General features: G+C 65.1%; 3 protein-coding genes across 3 annotated transcripts; 2 read left to right on the plus strand and 1 right to left on the minus strand.

Moving 5' to 3' along the window:
* Positions 1-35: 35 nt before the first annotated feature.
* EEF1AKMT3 (EEF1A lysine methyltransferase 3) lies at positions 36-1628 on the minus strand. Its single transcript, XM_062637103.1, has 3 exons — positions 1149-1628; positions 727-838; positions 36-501 (listed from the first exon to the last, which is right to left on the minus strand). The coding sequence occupies exons 1-3, from the start codon at positions 1437-1439 to the stop codon at positions 50-52; spliced, it is 855 nt and encodes a 284-aa protein (XP_062493087.1). The 5' UTR covers positions 1440-1628; the 3' UTR covers positions 36-49.
* Positions 1629-3816: 2188 nt separating this feature from the next.
* On the plus strand, positions 3817-9698 carry METTL1 (methyltransferase 1, tRNA methylguanosine). The gene is made up of 6 exons (XM_062637104.1): positions 3817-3971; positions 4431-4561; positions 6608-6792; positions 8406-8519; positions 9040-9141; positions 9528-9698. The coding sequence occupies exons 1-6, from the start codon at positions 3886-3888 to the stop codon at positions 9648-9650; spliced, it is 741 nt and encodes a 246-aa protein (XP_062493088.1). The 5' UTR covers positions 3817-3885; the 3' UTR covers positions 9651-9698.
* Positions 9699-10189: 491 nt separating this feature from the next.
* Positions 10190-14818, plus strand: LOC134173274 (25-hydroxyvitamin D-1 alpha hydroxylase, mitochondrial). The gene is made up of 9 exons (XM_062637106.1): positions 10190-10405; positions 10578-10768; positions 11337-11533; positions 12202-12402; positions 12484-12638; positions 12707-12858; positions 13507-13588; positions 13667-13861; positions 14591-14818. Exons 1-9 carry the CDS (start codon positions 10220-10222, stop codon positions 14702-14704), a joined length of 1473 nt encoding a protein of 490 aa, XP_062493090.1. The 5' UTR covers positions 10190-10219; the 3' UTR covers positions 14705-14818.
* The last annotated feature ends 663 nt before the right edge of the window (positions 14819-15481 follow it).

Raw genomic sequence — 15481 nt, forward strand, 5'->3', positions numbered from 1 at the left:
AAATGCACTGCAGCCGCCCAGCCATTAAATGTTGACCATTTAATCATTGTCAGGATACCCCCATTGCAGCGTCCCCCCCCTCTCCGCACGAGCCCCAGACAGGGGGTGCCGCGGCCTCCCCCCGGCAGGTCACTCCATAGATTTCGATGTCGTGCTCCTGCTCCTGCCACAGCAGCTGCACCCGGAAGAACGGCGGCAGGACCTGGTGGAAGAAGCACCTGGAGCCGCTGTCCCCACCACGGGCGCGGGCGCTCAGCAGGGCCCGGGAACGGGGCCCGCAGAGGTGCCGCAGTGCCCGCAGCAGTGCTGGGAAGGAGGCCGGGTCGTAGACGAGGTCCGAGCCCAGAACGACCTGGAAGTCCCGAGGGAAGGAGTCCTCGTCTCGGCCCCACTCCAGCGCCCGCACCCGTGGCCGAGTCCCGGTCCCCGGGAAGTTCAACCGGACGTTCTCCCGGATCTGGTCCAGCGCCACCGGCCGGTCCGTGATGGTGACGTCACCTCCTGACCGAGGGGGCGGTTTAAAGAGGGGCACCCCACAACCTCCTCTGTGCACCCCCAAACCCCTGCGTCCCCCAGAGCTCCCCGGCCCCCCCCCCCCCCCCCCCGCAAGATCCCAATAAGCAGTGATTTGGTATCAGTTCCAATGGGCAGGGAAGGGGGGGGTGGTGTGTGTGTACGTGACCCCTCCCTCCCAGCCCCATGGGTGCCCCCGTTCCCGGTGCGCACCCAGCATCGCCGCCAGGATGCCGAGGATGCCGGTGCCGGCGCCCAGCTCGATCACGGACCGGCCCCGGAACTCGAAGCGCTGCTGCTCCAGGAACCGGGCCAGGGCCAGCGCCTGGGAGTGGGCGGAAGGGGATTGGAGGGGGGGAATGGGGGAGTTGAGGGGATGAGCGGGGTGGGAGGAGGGCAGTCCAAACCCTCCCCGCTCCCCCCGGCATCACCCACAGCCCCCCCGGGGGGTGGATCCCTCATTCCCTGGGCATCCTTAGGGATCCCTCCCCCATCCCAGTGCCCTCCCCCCAGTCTCCATCAGGGACCGCCCCGAGAGTCCCCTCCCAGGGAAGCCCCCATCTCCAGCGCCTCCTCCCCCGGTGCCCTCTCCCAGTCCCTCCCGTGCTCCCCATTCCCGGGTGCCCCCCACCCACCGCCTCCCAGACGTTGGCCGCCAGCCCGAGGCGCGGCCCGTGGTGCTGCGCGATGCGCAGGATGCGCCCGCAGAGCCGGAACCGCCGCAGCACCGGGAACGTGTCAGCGAAGAGCGCGGGGTCGCGGGGGAACACGGCCCGCAGCGCGCCGGCCACTTCCGCTTCCTCTTCCCCTTCCGCTTCCTCTTCCGCTTCCTCTTCCCATTCCCTTTCCGTTTCAGTTCCTCCTTCCCCTCCCGCCGCCGTCTCCCACCGGGTCCCGGCACCCACGTGGCGTGCGGGCGCAGCCATTTTGGCGGGGAGGGCGGGCCCGTAAGTCGCAGCCCCTTCCGTGATTGGTCAGAGCTGGAAACGCCCCCCACCCCCCCGAGGGGCGGGGTCTGAGGCTCCGCCTACCCCTCGGCGGTGTCCCCGCGTCCACCCGGTGTCCCCGTTCCCTGTGTTCCCTCTTCCATCTTCAATGTCCCCACATGGGTCCAAGCCCTATCCCAGTGTCCCCATTCCCGATGGCCCCAGGGCACTCCTTGTCCCACCCATCAGTCCCAACCCCTTCCCTGTCCCCATCCCATCCCCGTCCCTATCCCTTCCCCGTCCCAACCCCTTCCCTGTCCCCATCCCATCCCCGTCCCTATCTCTTCCCCGTCCCCATCCCTTCCCTGTCCCCATCCCATCCCTGTCCCCATCTCTTCCCTGTCCGCATCCCATCCCTGCCCCATCCCATCCCTGTCCCCGTACCATCCCATCCCCGTCCCTATCCCTTCCCCGTCCCCATCCCTTCCCTGTCCCCATCCATCCCTGTCCCCATCCGTTCCCTGTCCCCATCCCTTGCCTGTCCCCATCCCTTCCCTGTCCCTATCCCTTCCCTCTCCCCTTCCCTCTCCCCATCCCTTCCCTGTCCCCATTCCATCCCTTCCCTGTCCCCATTCCATTCCTTCCCTGTCCCCATCCCATCCCTGTCTCCATCCCATCCCTTCCCTGTCCCCATCCCATCCCTGTCCCCATCCCATCCTTGTCCCCATCCCATCCCTGTCTCCATCCCATCCCTTCCCTGTCCCCATCCCTTCCCTGTCCCCATCCCATCCCTCTCCCCATCCCTTCCCTCTCCCCATCCCTTCCCTGTCCCCGTTCCCATCCCTTCCCACTCCCATCCTCGGTGTCACCTCCTCCCAGCCAGCCCAGTCTCATCCCTGTCTCTGTCGGAGGCCACCACTCCCTGTCCTATGGTCTCACTCTGGTGCCGCCCCCTATCCTCTTGCTCCTGTCCCTGTCCCATCAACACCAGTGTCACCACAGGGACACTGTCCCTGGCAGGGGCCTGGAGCCAGGCCTGGTGTCCCCAGCCCCTGTGTCCCCGGTCAGTGTCCCTCACCCAGTGCTGCTCACCTGGTGTCCCTGCTCATGGTGGACTTGTCCTGGTGTCCCTGACCCTGATGTCTCCAGCGCCAGTGTCCCTGATCCCAGTGTCCTTGATCCCAGTGTCCCTGGTCATGGTGTCCTTGTCCTGGTGTCCCTGGTCCCGACACCTCCCTCCGTCCTTGGTGTCTCTGTCCTGGTGTCCCTGACCCTGATGTCCCCAGCCCCAGTGTCCCTGATCCCAGCACCTCTGGTCTTGCTGTCTTTGGTCGGTGTGGGGCCAGCGTCCCTGGCCCCACATCCCTCACCCAGTGTCCCTGACACTGGTGTCTATAGTCCTGGTATCCCTGCTCCCGGTGCCCCTGTCCCCAGTGTCAGTGGTCACAGTGTCCCTGACCCCCATATCCCTGGTCACTGTGTCCCTGCCCCGGTGTCCCCATCCCATGTGTCCTGCCCCCACCCCTGAGGACACACACGGGACCCCCCCATCCCAGCCCCATTCCTTGTGCCCAGACCCCACATGACCCGGATAAACAGTAACCGGGGAGGGGGGGGATGGGATGGGGGGTGACCCCCTCGTGGGGGTAATGAGCAACCGGGACCCCCCGGGGCCTTCATCACCCAGTTAATGCTTGTAGCACCCTGGGGGGGGGTCAGGGCACCCGAGGGGGGTCGGGGGGGGGTTGATTCCCGAGTCTCCCTCCCTCCCCCCTGCAAGGTTCCTGGAAGGCTCCGGTCAGGCGGGTCCAGCCCCGAGTTGCTCAACCCCCCCCCCACCCCCCCCGGGATCTTCCCCTCTCCTCCCCCCCCGGGGCTTTCTCAGAAACCGGCTTCGTCAGAGCCTGAAATCCCCAAAGAATTTCGGGGGGGGGGGGGGGGGGGTAGGGTTAGGGGGGGGGATGGGAGGCAGTGGAGGGGGGGGTGTCAGTCAGAGGCACTGGAGGGGATTGGGGGCTGGGGGGGGGCACTGGGGGACACAGGAAGTGACTGGGAGGGCACTGGAGGGGCATTGGGGGCTCGGGGGGGCAGTGGGGGGAGTCAGTAAGAAGCACTGGAGGGCAATGGGGGCACTGGGGGTGACCAGGGGACACTGGGTTGTCACTGGGAGGCACTGGAGGGGGTCAATGAGAGGCACTGGGGGGGCATTGGGGGCTCAGAGGGGTACTGGGGGGCACTGGGAGCCCTGGGGGGGGTCACTGAAGGCCCTTGGGGTCAATGGAGGTCAATAGGGGGCACTGGGGGCGTGGCTTTTTTTGGAGCCCCACCCACCACCACAACCACGCCCACCCCGGGCCAGCGGGCGCGTTGTTTACGTCACTGATCGGCGCCGCGCGGTGACGTCGGTTCCGTGCGCCCGCAGGTGCCGCTGCGCTCCGGTGCGGCCATGGCGGAGCCGGTGGCGCCGCCGCAGAAGCGGTTCTACCGGCAGCGCGCGCACTCGAACCCGCTGGCGGATCACACCCTGCGATAGTGAGTGCGGGAGGAGCCGCCGGGAGCCCCGCCCGGAGCCACACCGGGAGCCCCGCGGGGAACAGCCCCGGGAACCCCACCGGGAACAGCCACCGGGAGCAGCCCCGGGAACCCCACCGGAGCCCCACCGGGAACCCCTGAGACCCCCCAGTAACACCGATAACACCCCCCGGTGACCCTATAGTAACCCCGCTAACACCCGGGACCCCACCGGTAACACCTTGGTTATCCCCGGGGGCCCCTCGTTACCCTCCCGGTAGCACCCCAGTGACTCCCCATGTCCCTCCCCGTACCCCACCGGTGACCCCGGACCGGACCCCACCGTGGTCCAATTTACGATCATCCCCCTCCCCCCATTGTGCGCCTCCCCCGGTAACCCCGGACCGGACCCTGCCGGTGTCCCCCCCCCCCCCCCCCGCCCCGGTGCGCTCGCCCCCGGTAACCGCGCTGCCCCCGCAGCCCCGCCCGCCCGCAGGACATGGACTGGGCCGCGCTGTTCCCGGACTTCTTCCCGCCCGACGCCCTCCCGGGGCAGCCCCCACCCCGCGTGGAGACCCTCGATGTGGGCTGCGGCTACGGGGGGCTGCTGGGTGAGGGGGGCACCGGGGGCTATGGGGGGTGGGGGGGGTCTGGGACCCTGGGGGTGGCATTTGGGGGGGGGGGTTGGGGGGGTCGGGGTCCAGAGTTGGGGTCAGGAGCCAGGGTTGGGGGGGCCGTGGTTGGGGTTTGGGGGTCGATGCCAGGGGATTTGGGGTCTGTGTTGATGTTTAGGGGTTCCACGGCTGTGTTTAGGGGTTTCATGGCTGTGTTTAGGAGGCTCCATGGCTGTGTTTAGGGGTTTCATGGCTGTGTTTAGGAGGCTCCATGGCTGTGTTTAGGGGTTTCATGGCTGTGTTTAGGGGGCTCCATGGCTGTGTTTAGGGGTTTCATGGCTGTGTTTAGGGGTTCCACGGCTGTGTTTAGGGGTTTCATGGCTGTGTTTAGGGGGCTCCATGGCTGTGTTTAGGGGTTTCATGGCTGTGTTTAGGGGGCTCCATGGCTGTGTTTAGGAGGCTCCATGGCTGTGTTTAGGGGTTTCATGGCTGTGTTTAGGGGGCTCCATGGCTGTGTTTAGGAGGCTCCATGGCTGTGTTTAGGGGGCTCCGTGGCTGTGTTTAGGGGGCTCCGTGGCTGTGTTTAGGGGGCTCCGTGGCTGTGTTTAGGGGCTCCGTGACCATGTTTAGGGGCTTCGTGACCGTGTTTAGGGCTCCATGGCTGTGTTTAGGGGCTCCATGGCTGTGTTTAGGGGCACCGTGGCTGTGTTTATTGCTCCGTGGCTGTGTTTAGGGGCTCCATGGCTGTGTTTAGGGGGCTCCATGGCTGTGTTTAGGGGGCTCCATGGCTGTGTTTAGCGAGCTCCATGGCTGTGTTTAGGGGGCTCCATGGCTGTGTTTAGGGGGCTCCATGGCTGTGTTTAGGCGTTCCATGGCTGTGTTTAGGGCTCCATGGCTGTGTTTAGGGGGCTCCATGGCTGTGTTTAGGGGGCTCCATGGCTGTGTTTAGGGGTTCCATGGCTGTGTTTAGGGGCTCCATGGCTGTGTTTAGGGGGCTCCATGGCTGTGTTTAGGGGCTCCATGGCTGTGTTTAGGGGGCTCCATGGCTGTGTTTAGGGGTTTCATGGCTGTGTTTAGGGGTTTCATGGCTGTGTTTAGGGGGCTCCATGGCTGTGTTTAGGGGGCTCCATGGCTGTGTTTAGGGGGCTCCATGGCTGTGTTTAGGGGCTCCATGGCTGTGTTTAGGGGGCTCCATGGCTGTGTTTAGGGCTCCATGGCTGTGTTTACGGGACTCCGTGGCTGTGTTTAGGGGCTCCATGGCTGTGTTCAGGGGTTTCATGACTGTGTTTAGGGGCTCCATGGCTGTGTTTAGGGGTTTCATGGCTGTGTTTAGGGGCTCCATGGCTGTGTTTAGGGGCTCCATGGCTGTGTTTAGGGGGCTCCATGGCTGTGTTTAGGGCTCCATGGCTGTGTTTACGGGACTCCGTGGCTGTGTTTAGGGGCTCCATGGCTGTGTTCAGGGGTTTCATGACTGTGTTTAGGGGCTCCATGGCTGTGTTTAGGGCTCCATGGCTGTGTTTAGGGGGCTCCATGGCTGTGTTTAGGGGGCTCCATGGCTGTGTTTAGGGGGCTCCATGGCTGTGTTTAGGGGTTCCATGGCTGTGTTTAGGGGCTCCATGGCTGTGTTTAGGGGGCTCCATGGCTGTGTTTAGGGCTCCATGGCTGTGTTTAGAGGGCTCTGGTGCTGTCTATGGGGGTTCCATTCTTGTCTATGTGGCTCCTGTGCTGTCTCTGGGGGCTCCGTTGCCCTCTGCGTGGGCTCCGTTGCTCTCTACGGGGGCTCCGTTTTTGTCTATGGGGGCTCCATTGCAGGCTATGGGGCTCTGGTGCTCTCTATGGGGGCTCCATTGCTGTCTATGGGGGCTCCATTGCCGTTTATGGGGCTCTGGTGCTCTCTATGGGGGGCTCCGTTTTTTTCTATGGGGGCTCCATTGCCGTCTATGGGGGCTCCATTGCTGTCTATGGGGCTCTGGTGCGCCCTATGGGGGCTCCATCGCTCCCAATGGGCTCCGGGCTCTGACGGCCGCGCTCCGGTGCCCGCAGTGGCGCTCTCGGGGCTGTTCCCGCAGGAGCTGGCGCTGGGGCTGGAGCTTCGCCCCCGCGTGGCCGCGTTCACGGCGCAGCGGATCCGGGCGCTGCGGGCGGGGGCTCCCCCGCGCTGCCGGAACGTGGCGTGCGTGAGGGGCAACGCCATGAAGCACCTGCCCCACTTCTTCCGCAGGGCGCAGGTGGGACCCCAGGGACGCCGAAACGCCCCAAAACCACCCCAAAATCCGCCCAGAACCTCCAAAACCCTCACAAACCACTCCAGAACCCTCACAACCCCGCTAAACCTCCCCAAAACCCTCCCAAATTCCCCCAAAACCACTCCAAAACCTTCCCAGAACCTCCAAAACCCTCACAAACCACCCCAGAACCCTCACAACCCCAAAAAAACACCCCAAAACCCTCCCAAACCACTCCAAAACCTTCCCAGAACCTCCAAAACCCTCACAAACCACCCCAGAACCCTCACAGCCCCCAAAAAACACCCCAAAACCCTCTAAAACCTTCCCAGAACCTCCAAAACCCTCACAAACCACCCCAGAACCCTCACAAGCCCCCTAAACCACCCCAAAACCACCCCAAAACCCTCAGAAACCACCCCAGAACCCTCACAACCCCCAAAAAACACCCCAAAACCCTCCCAAACCACTCCAAAACCTTTCCAGAACCTCCAAAACCCTCACAAACCACCCCAGAACGATCACACCCCCCCTAAACCACCCCAACACCCTCCCAAACTCCCCCGAAACCATCCCAGAAACCTCCCAGAACCTCCAAAACCCTCACAAACTCCTCCAAACACCCCAAAACCACACAAAACCCTCCCAGACCCCCCCAGACCCCTCACAACCCCCCTAAACCACCCCAAAACCCTCCCAAACTCCCCCAAACCACCCCAAACGTCACTGAACCACCCCAAACATCCTCAAGCCCCCCCAATCCCTCCAGACACCCCCTAAATGCCCCAAAGCAGCCCCCAAACCTTCTCAACACCTCCAGAGCCCTCTCAGACACTCCCCCCCCCCCCAAACGCACCCCCAAACACTTCCAAACCCCCCAGGCACTCCCAGACACCCCAAAACCCACCCAAGCCCCCACCCCAGACACCCCAAATTCCATCCCCAATACCTCCAGGATACCATCCCCCCAAACCCCCAGGGCACCCTTTGGACCCTCCCTAAACCCCCCAAAGAACCCTGGGTGCCCCCCTGAGCCCCGCCCCCCCACGCTGTCCCCCAGCACCCTGCCCATGGGTGGCACTGGGAGCACTGGGGGGTACTGGGATTCCATGGGGGTTGCACTGGGTAGGGAGGGAGGCACATGGGGGGTACTGGGATCCCTCCTCAGGGCATGGGGGTACTGAGAGCCATACTGGGGGGTACTGAGAACCCAATGGGGGCTACTGGGAGCCCGTGGGGGGCCATACTGGGGGGCACTGGGAGTCCATGTGGGGGAGCACCAGGGGATACAGGGAGCCCATGGGGGCCATACTGGGGGGCACTGGGAGCTCATGGGGACGTACTGGGAGCTCATGGGGGGGTACTGGGAGCCCATAGGGGGGCACTGGGGGATACTGGGAGCCCATGGGGGGGCACTGGGGGGTACTGGGACTTCATGGGATGTCACTTGAAGGTACTGGGAACTCATGGGGGGGCACTGGGGGGTACCCATTGCCCTGGGTGTCCCCAGTACCCTGTTCCCCCCATTGTCAATGCCCGGGGGGGGGGGGGGGGGGGGGTATGACAGGGGCTGTCTCGGCTCCCCCGTGGGGCGCTGACCCCCCGTGCCCCCCCAGCTCCGCCGCATGTTCTTCCTGTTCCCTGACCCCCACTTCAAGCGCACGAAGCACAAGTGGAGAATCATCAGCCCCGCGCTGCTGGCCGAGTACGGCTACGTCCTGCGCCCAGGGGTGAGCACAGGGACCCCCCCGGCACCGGGACCCCCCCTTCCTGAGCACTGGGAACCCCCCTCAGCACTGGGACAGACACCAGGACCCCCCTGTGCTCTGAGACACACCCCCCACCCCCCCCCAAACACTGGGACCCTCCCAGTACCAAGACCCCCTCCCAGCACTGGGACCCCCCCATTAAGCACTGAGGTACCGGGACCCCCCACAACCCCCTGGGGCACCAGGACCTTCCCCAAGTACTGGAAACGCCCCCCAGGATACACACACACACCCCCCCCCAGCACCGGGACCCACCCTGGCCACCCCATTGAACACCAGAACCCCCTGGAGGTCCCTGGACCCCTCTGGAGCTCACTGGGAGCACCCCAGGACACCCTGGGACCACAAGGGGACACCCACATCCCCCCTGGGTCCCCCCAGTGCTCCCAACCCCTTTTCCTGCCCCAAATGTCCCTGTCCTGGGGTCACAGTGGACAACCTGGGATGTCCCCATGGAGCACACGGTGACTCCGTGTCCCAGGGGTTGGTGTACACGGTGACGGACGTGCCTGAGCTGCACCAGTGGATGGTGACGCACTTCAGGGAGCACCCGCTGTTCGAGGAGGTGCCGCTGGGCCAGCTGGTGAGGGGCACTGGGAGCACTGGGAACGCCTGGGGGGACACTGGGAGCACATGGGGGGGGCACTGGGAGCACTGGGAACCCCTGGGGGGACACTGGGAGCACATGGGGGGAGCACTGGGAACGCCTGGGGGGACACTGGGAGCACATGGGGGGGGCACTGGGAGCACATGGAGCGACACTGGGAGCACTGGGAATGCATGGGGGGGTATTGGGGGCTACTGGGAGTTCATGGGAGGGGTACTGGGAGGAAACTGGGAGCCCATGGAGGGGCATTGGGAGCTACAGGGAAGCAGGAGGTGGCTACTGGGAGCTCTGCGGGGTGCACTGGGGGTCACCGGGAGGGTCACAGGACCCCGGTCCCCATCGTTGCCCTCTTCCCCCCCCAGGACTCGGACCCGCTGCTGTCGCTCTTGGGCACGGTGACCGAGGAGGGGTGCAGGGCGCAGCGGGGGGGGCGGGCCCCGCTCCCCGCCGTGTTCCGCCGCCTCCCGGATCCTCCCGGGGCCTGACCCACCCCGGGACCCCCCCGTTCGTAATAAACCCGCTGTTGTCTCCCACGGTTCGGTCTCTCTCCTCCCCCCCCCCATTTCCGCACCCCGCGGGTGGGGATTACCGGGAGGGGGGGCCGGGACACGGAAACCCCCGGGGGGGTGGGGGGGGTTTCCACCGGCCCAACCGGTGTCGCAACCGGCGCTTCCCGGGAACCGGGGGCGGGCGGGGGGGGTGGTTGCGAGGCTCCGCCCCGGGGGCGCTGGGAGCGGGAGGGGGACCCGGGTGCGAGCGTGCCCCGCGGTGGAGCCCACGCGTGGCCCCGCCCACCGGATCGCACCGCCCCCTGCCTCGCTCTGATTGGCCCGTGGAGGTGCAGTATGCAAATAACCCAGTGGATGGGCGGGGTTTGAGAGCAAAGGGGCGGGGCTTGGACGCGGAGGGCGCGGCCGCACAGGGAAGGGGGTGTGGTTTGCCGCGAAGGGGGCGGTGTTTGGCGCCAAAAGGGGGCGTGGCCTCGCCCGCTCCACGTGGGCGCCTATAAAGGCCCCGGCCGATGCCCGCGGCTCAGTCGAGGCCCGTCCCCGCCATGGCCCCGGGATCGCCCCTGCCCGCCCGCGCCGCGCGGCTCCTCCGCTCCCTGCCCGAGCTGCGCAGAGCCCCCGGTCCCGCCGCTGTCCCCCGGGGCCTGGCCGAGATGCCGGGGCCCAGCCCCGCCGCCTTCACGTACGAGCTGCTGTGCCGCGGGGGGCTGCGGAGGCTGCACGAGCTGCAGGTAACGGGACCCGGGCTGGGCTGCGGGGGCTCCGAGGGGACAAGGGCGCCCTAAGCCTGCGGTCCGGGGCTTGGAGGAGCTGGAGGGGACCCCAGTGCCACCGGCGTGGGGCTACGAGTGGGGAAGGGGGATCCCGATCCCATCCCAGTTGCTCCAAGTGGCATTCCCACAGGTGCAGGGCCGGGCACGCTATGGGCCGCTCTGGAAAGCCACCTTTGGGCCCATCCTGACCGTGCATGTGGCCGAGGCTGGGCTCATCGAGCAGGTTCTGCGCCAGGAGGGGCCCTTCCCGGTCCGCTCCCACCTCTCCTCATGGAAGGATTACCGGGAATGCCGTGGGCACGCGTATGGGCTGCTCACTGCGTGAGTAGGGCTGGGGGTGCCCATGGGGGTCTGGGGGTGACCATGGGTCTGAGCACAGAGCTGTGGGGCTGCACATAGAGCCGGGGGTCTCTGGGGTATCCCTGAGCCCTGTGGAGCTCCCTTCCCCCCCCACCCGTGGGGCACAGCCGGGCGGGACGGGCTGGGGGTGACTCAGGCATGAATCAGTCCCCCCGGATGTGAGTAACCGTGGGGCAGAGGTGTGGGGAGGGAGCCCGAGACCCACACACACAGTGCTCAGCCCCCCTACCCTGTGATCACCCCCAGCCCCGTGGTGTCCCTCCATGTCCCATATTCTGCATCCCATATCCCCCAACACATGCCCCTGTCCCATATCCCCCATCCCATACCCCTGTCCCATATCCCCCTCCCTTAACCCTCTCCTATATCCCCCATCCTGTATCCCTGTCCCACATCCCCCACCCCATACCCCTGTCCCATATCCCCCTCCCTTAACCCTCTCCTATATCCCCCATCCTGTATCCCTGTCCCACATCCCCCACCCGTGTCCCATACCCCTGTCCCATATCCCCCCATGTCGCTGTCGCAGGGAGGGTGAGGAGTGGCAGCGGCTGCGCCGGCTCCTGGGGCGGCTGCTGCTGCGCCCGCGCGTGGCTGAGTCCTTCTCGGGGCCGGTGGCGGCGGTGGTCAGGGACCTGGTGCAGCGGCTGCAGCTGCAGCGCGATGGGAACCCGCAGCACCTCGTGCACGACCTCGGCACCCACTTCTACAGGTTCGGCCTGGAAGGTGAGGGGGGGACCCGGGTGGGACCCCTCAGGGGCTCTCCAAGGACTCTCCTGTGCCCCCCCCCCCCCCCAGGTCTTCCTCATGGTCCCGAGCTCCCCCTTGTCCCCACCACATCCCCAAACACCCCCATGTCCCCCAGGGTCCCCAAGGACTCCTCATATCTCCCAGGGTTCCTGATGTACCCCATGTTCCCGAGGTGCCCCCTGTACCCACCATATCCCCTCCATGTCCTCCACAGACTCCCCATGTCTCCATGGCACTCCATGCCTCCTAATGTCCCCAAGGACTCTCCTGTCCCCGCCCGGGGCTTCCCCTCTTCCCCAGGGTGTTCCCAATGTTCCCGGTGTCCTCCAAGGCACCCCTTGTCCCCAGCACATCCCATCTATGTCCTCAACATCTCCTGATGTCCCCCATGGTGTTCCATGTGTCTCCGTTACACCTAGATCTCCCAATGTCCCCAAAGACTCTCCTGTCCCATTTCCCCCCCCAGGGCTCCCCCTGTTCCCCAGGGTGCTCCCAATGTTCCTGATGCCCTCCATGCCCCAAGGCACCCCTTATCCCCACCACATCCCATCCATGTCCCCAAGGCCCCCTCTGTCTTCCCCAGGATGTTCCTCATGTCCCCCAGTGTCCTGCAGCTCCCCGAGTCACCCCCTTCACCCCCCCAGGCATCTCCTCTGTGCTGTTCGCCTCCCGCCTGGGCTGCCTGGAACCGGAGGTGCCGCGGGACACCGAGACCTTCATCCGCTCCATCAACACCATGTTCGTCATGACGCTGCTCACCATGGCCATGCCCAAGCCCCTGCTCCGCCTCTTCCCTAAGCCTTGGGACACCTTCTGCGAGGCCTGGGACTACATGTTCGCCTTCGGTGAGCGGCCGTGGGAGGGGACGTGGGGCCAGGCAATGCCCCACGGCCATGGGGATGCTGATGGGTGCTGGTCCTCCCCAGCCAAGCGCCACATCGACCGGCGCGTGGCCGAGGCGGGCGGGCACCGGGACGCGGAGCAGGGGACGTGCCTGACTGACCACCTCGCGCGGGAGCAGGTGCCCTTGAAGAGCATCTACGGCAACGTCACGGAGCTGCTGCTGGCCGGGGTGGACACGGTGAGGGGAGGACGTGGGGTTGTGCCCCCGGCCCCGTGGGGTCCCGCTGAAGCCCCCTCATGTCGCAGATCTCGAGCACCCTGTCCTGGAGCCTATACGAGCTGGCGCAGCACCCAGGCGTGCAGGCGGCGCTGCACCGGGAGCTCGCCGCCGCCACCGCCACCGGCACCGCTGTGGGCAGCGTGCCCCTGCTGAGGGCTGTGGTCAAGGAGACCCTCAGGTGGGGATGGGAGAGGGATGAGGATGAGGAAAGGAATGGGAGTGAACAGGGCATGGGATAGGGATGAACACAGGGGACAAGGATAAGGAGGGGGATACAGATGAAGATGGGGACAGGAATGGAGATGAAGATGGGTGGGGATGGGGATGGAGACAGGGATGAGCAGAGGGGACAAGGGTGAAGATGAGGACAGGAAGAAGGATAAGGACAGGGCAGAGATGGGGATGAGAATGAGGGTGGGGATGAGGAGAGGGGTGGGAATGAAGACAGGGATGAACACAGGATAAGGATGAAGATGAGGACAGAGACATGGATGGGGATGAAAATGAAGATAGGGACAGGGATGAGGAGAGGGGTTGGGATGGGAATGGTGGTGGGGATTAAGACAAATGAACAGAGGGGACAAGGACGGAGATAGCAACAAAGATAGGGACAAGAACAGGGATGAGGATGGGGATGGAAAAGGGGGTGAGGGGAGGGATGGGAATGAAGATAGGGATGAGGGTGGGGCAGGAACGGTGGTAGGGATGGAGACAGGGATGAACGCAGGACAAGAATGAAGATGAGAACAAGGACAAGGACGTGAATGAGGGTGAAGATAGGGATGAGGATGAGGGTGGTGACTGGGTGCCCTCTCCGCCCCCCCAGGCTCTATCCCGTCATTCCCGCCAATGCCCGCGTCATTCCCGACCGCGACATCCGTGTGGGTGAATACCTGGTGCCACGCAAGGTGCGAGCGTCCCCGTGCCCCTCACCCCGCCCCGGTGCCCCCGGCCCCGCCGCCCCTCACGGGCCCGTGTCCCCGCAGACCCTCATCACCCTCTGCCATTACGCCGCGTCCCGGGATGCCCGCGTGTTCGCGGCTCCCGAGCGCTTCCAGCCGGAGCGGTGGCTGCGCCGCGCCCCGGGCCACCCCTTCGCCTCCCTCCCCTTCGGCATCGGCAAACGCAGCTGCATCGGCCGCCGCCTCGCGGAGCTCGAGATCCACCAAGCGCTGGCGCAGGTCAGGGCCGGACCCGAATCCCCCCCACGCGTCCCCATGGCCCCGCGTCCCGGCGTCCCCCGGTGTCCTCCCGTGTCCCCGAGGACTCCTGTGCTCCCCGCAGGCTGCTCCTTGTGGTCCCGAGGGCCTCCCCATCCCCAGGGCGCCCCTTGTCCCCTCCACATCCCAGCCATGTCCCCAAAGGACCCCAGTGTCTCCAGGAGCTCCCCATGTCCCCAAGAGTCTCCCGTGTCCCTCATGGTCCCGAGGTCCTCCACATCCCCAAGGTACCCCTTGTCTCCATCACATCCCAACCATATCCCCAAGGACCTCCATGTCTCCAAGGGTTCCCCATGTCCCCATAGTGCCCCAGATCCTCCAGCATCCCCAAGGATGCTTTTGCTCCCCCCAGGGCTTCTTATTTTCTCCAGATGTTCTGTATGTTCTCAAGGTCCTCCATATCCCCAAGGCATCCCTTGTCCCCACCACATCCCATCCGTGTCCCCTCCACATCCCATCCATATCCCCATCACATCCCATCCGTGTCCCCACCACCTCCCATCTGTGTCCCCATCACATCCCATCCATGTCCCCAAAGACCCCCTTGTCCTCTAGGGCTCCTGATGTCCCCCAAGGTGCTCCCCATGGTCCTCAGGGTGTCCCCTGTCCCCACTACCTCCCAGGTACCCCCAGGCCTACAAAGGCTCCCCCATGTCCCCTCATGTCCCTCACCCCCTCCGTGCTTCCCAGATCCTGCTGCGCTTTGAGGTGCGACCGGAGCCCGGTGGGAGCCGCGTCCGGCCCATGACCCGCACCCTGCTCGTGCCCGCGGCCACCATCAACCTCCAGTTCCTCAGCCGGTAGCGGGGACAGTGCCAGACGCTGGAGGTGGCCTTGAACCTGTCCCCTTGTCCCCCCCATCTCCCCCTGATGGGCACCATTGTTGGTTATTTAAAGGTCTATTTATTGGCAATTAAAGGGTGGTTTTGGGTGTCCTGGGGCTGGGTGCTTCCTCCCCTCCCCCCCCAGTGGCTTTTTGGGGTGACTCAGCCAGCCCCCCCACGTGTTGATGGTTGATGGGTTCCTGCCCCAACGTGCCGGCAGCACCCACGGGTGACGCAGCCCCACAGCTCCACCCCCCACCCCACCCTGCCCTTGGGGTGGGGGGGTCCTGAGTGGGGCCCAGCACCAAGGAGGGTGCCATGGGGCAGACCCTGCACACCTCAATGACCTTATCCCTACTAATGACCCAACTGCCCCCCCAGTGACCCAACTGCCCCCCAGTGACACAGCTGCCCCCCAAATGACACAACTCTCTCCCCTCAATGACACAACTGCCCCCCAATGACACAACTGTCTCCCCTCAATGACACAACTGCCCCCCAATGACACAACTGCCCCCCCAATGACACAACTGCCTCCCAATGACACTTCCCCCCAATGACACAACTGCCCCTCCAATGACACAACTGCCCCCCAAATCACACAACTGTCTCTCCTTAATGACACAGCTTCCCCCAATGGCACAACTGTCCTCCAATGACATAATTGCCCCCCCAATGACACAACTGCCCCCAAATGACACAACTGTCCCTCCACAACGACACAACTGTCCCCTCCAATGACACAACTGTCCCCCCA

The sequence above is a fragment of the Pezoporus occidentalis genome, unplaced genomic scaffold (genome assembly GCF_034315485.1).
Source record: "Pezoporus occidentalis ecotype Australia unplaced genomic scaffold, CSIRO_AGI_Poc_V1 ctg500, whole genome shotgun sequence".
NCBI lineage: Eukaryota > Metazoa > Chordata > Aves > Psittaciformes > Psittacidae > Pezoporus > Pezoporus occidentalis.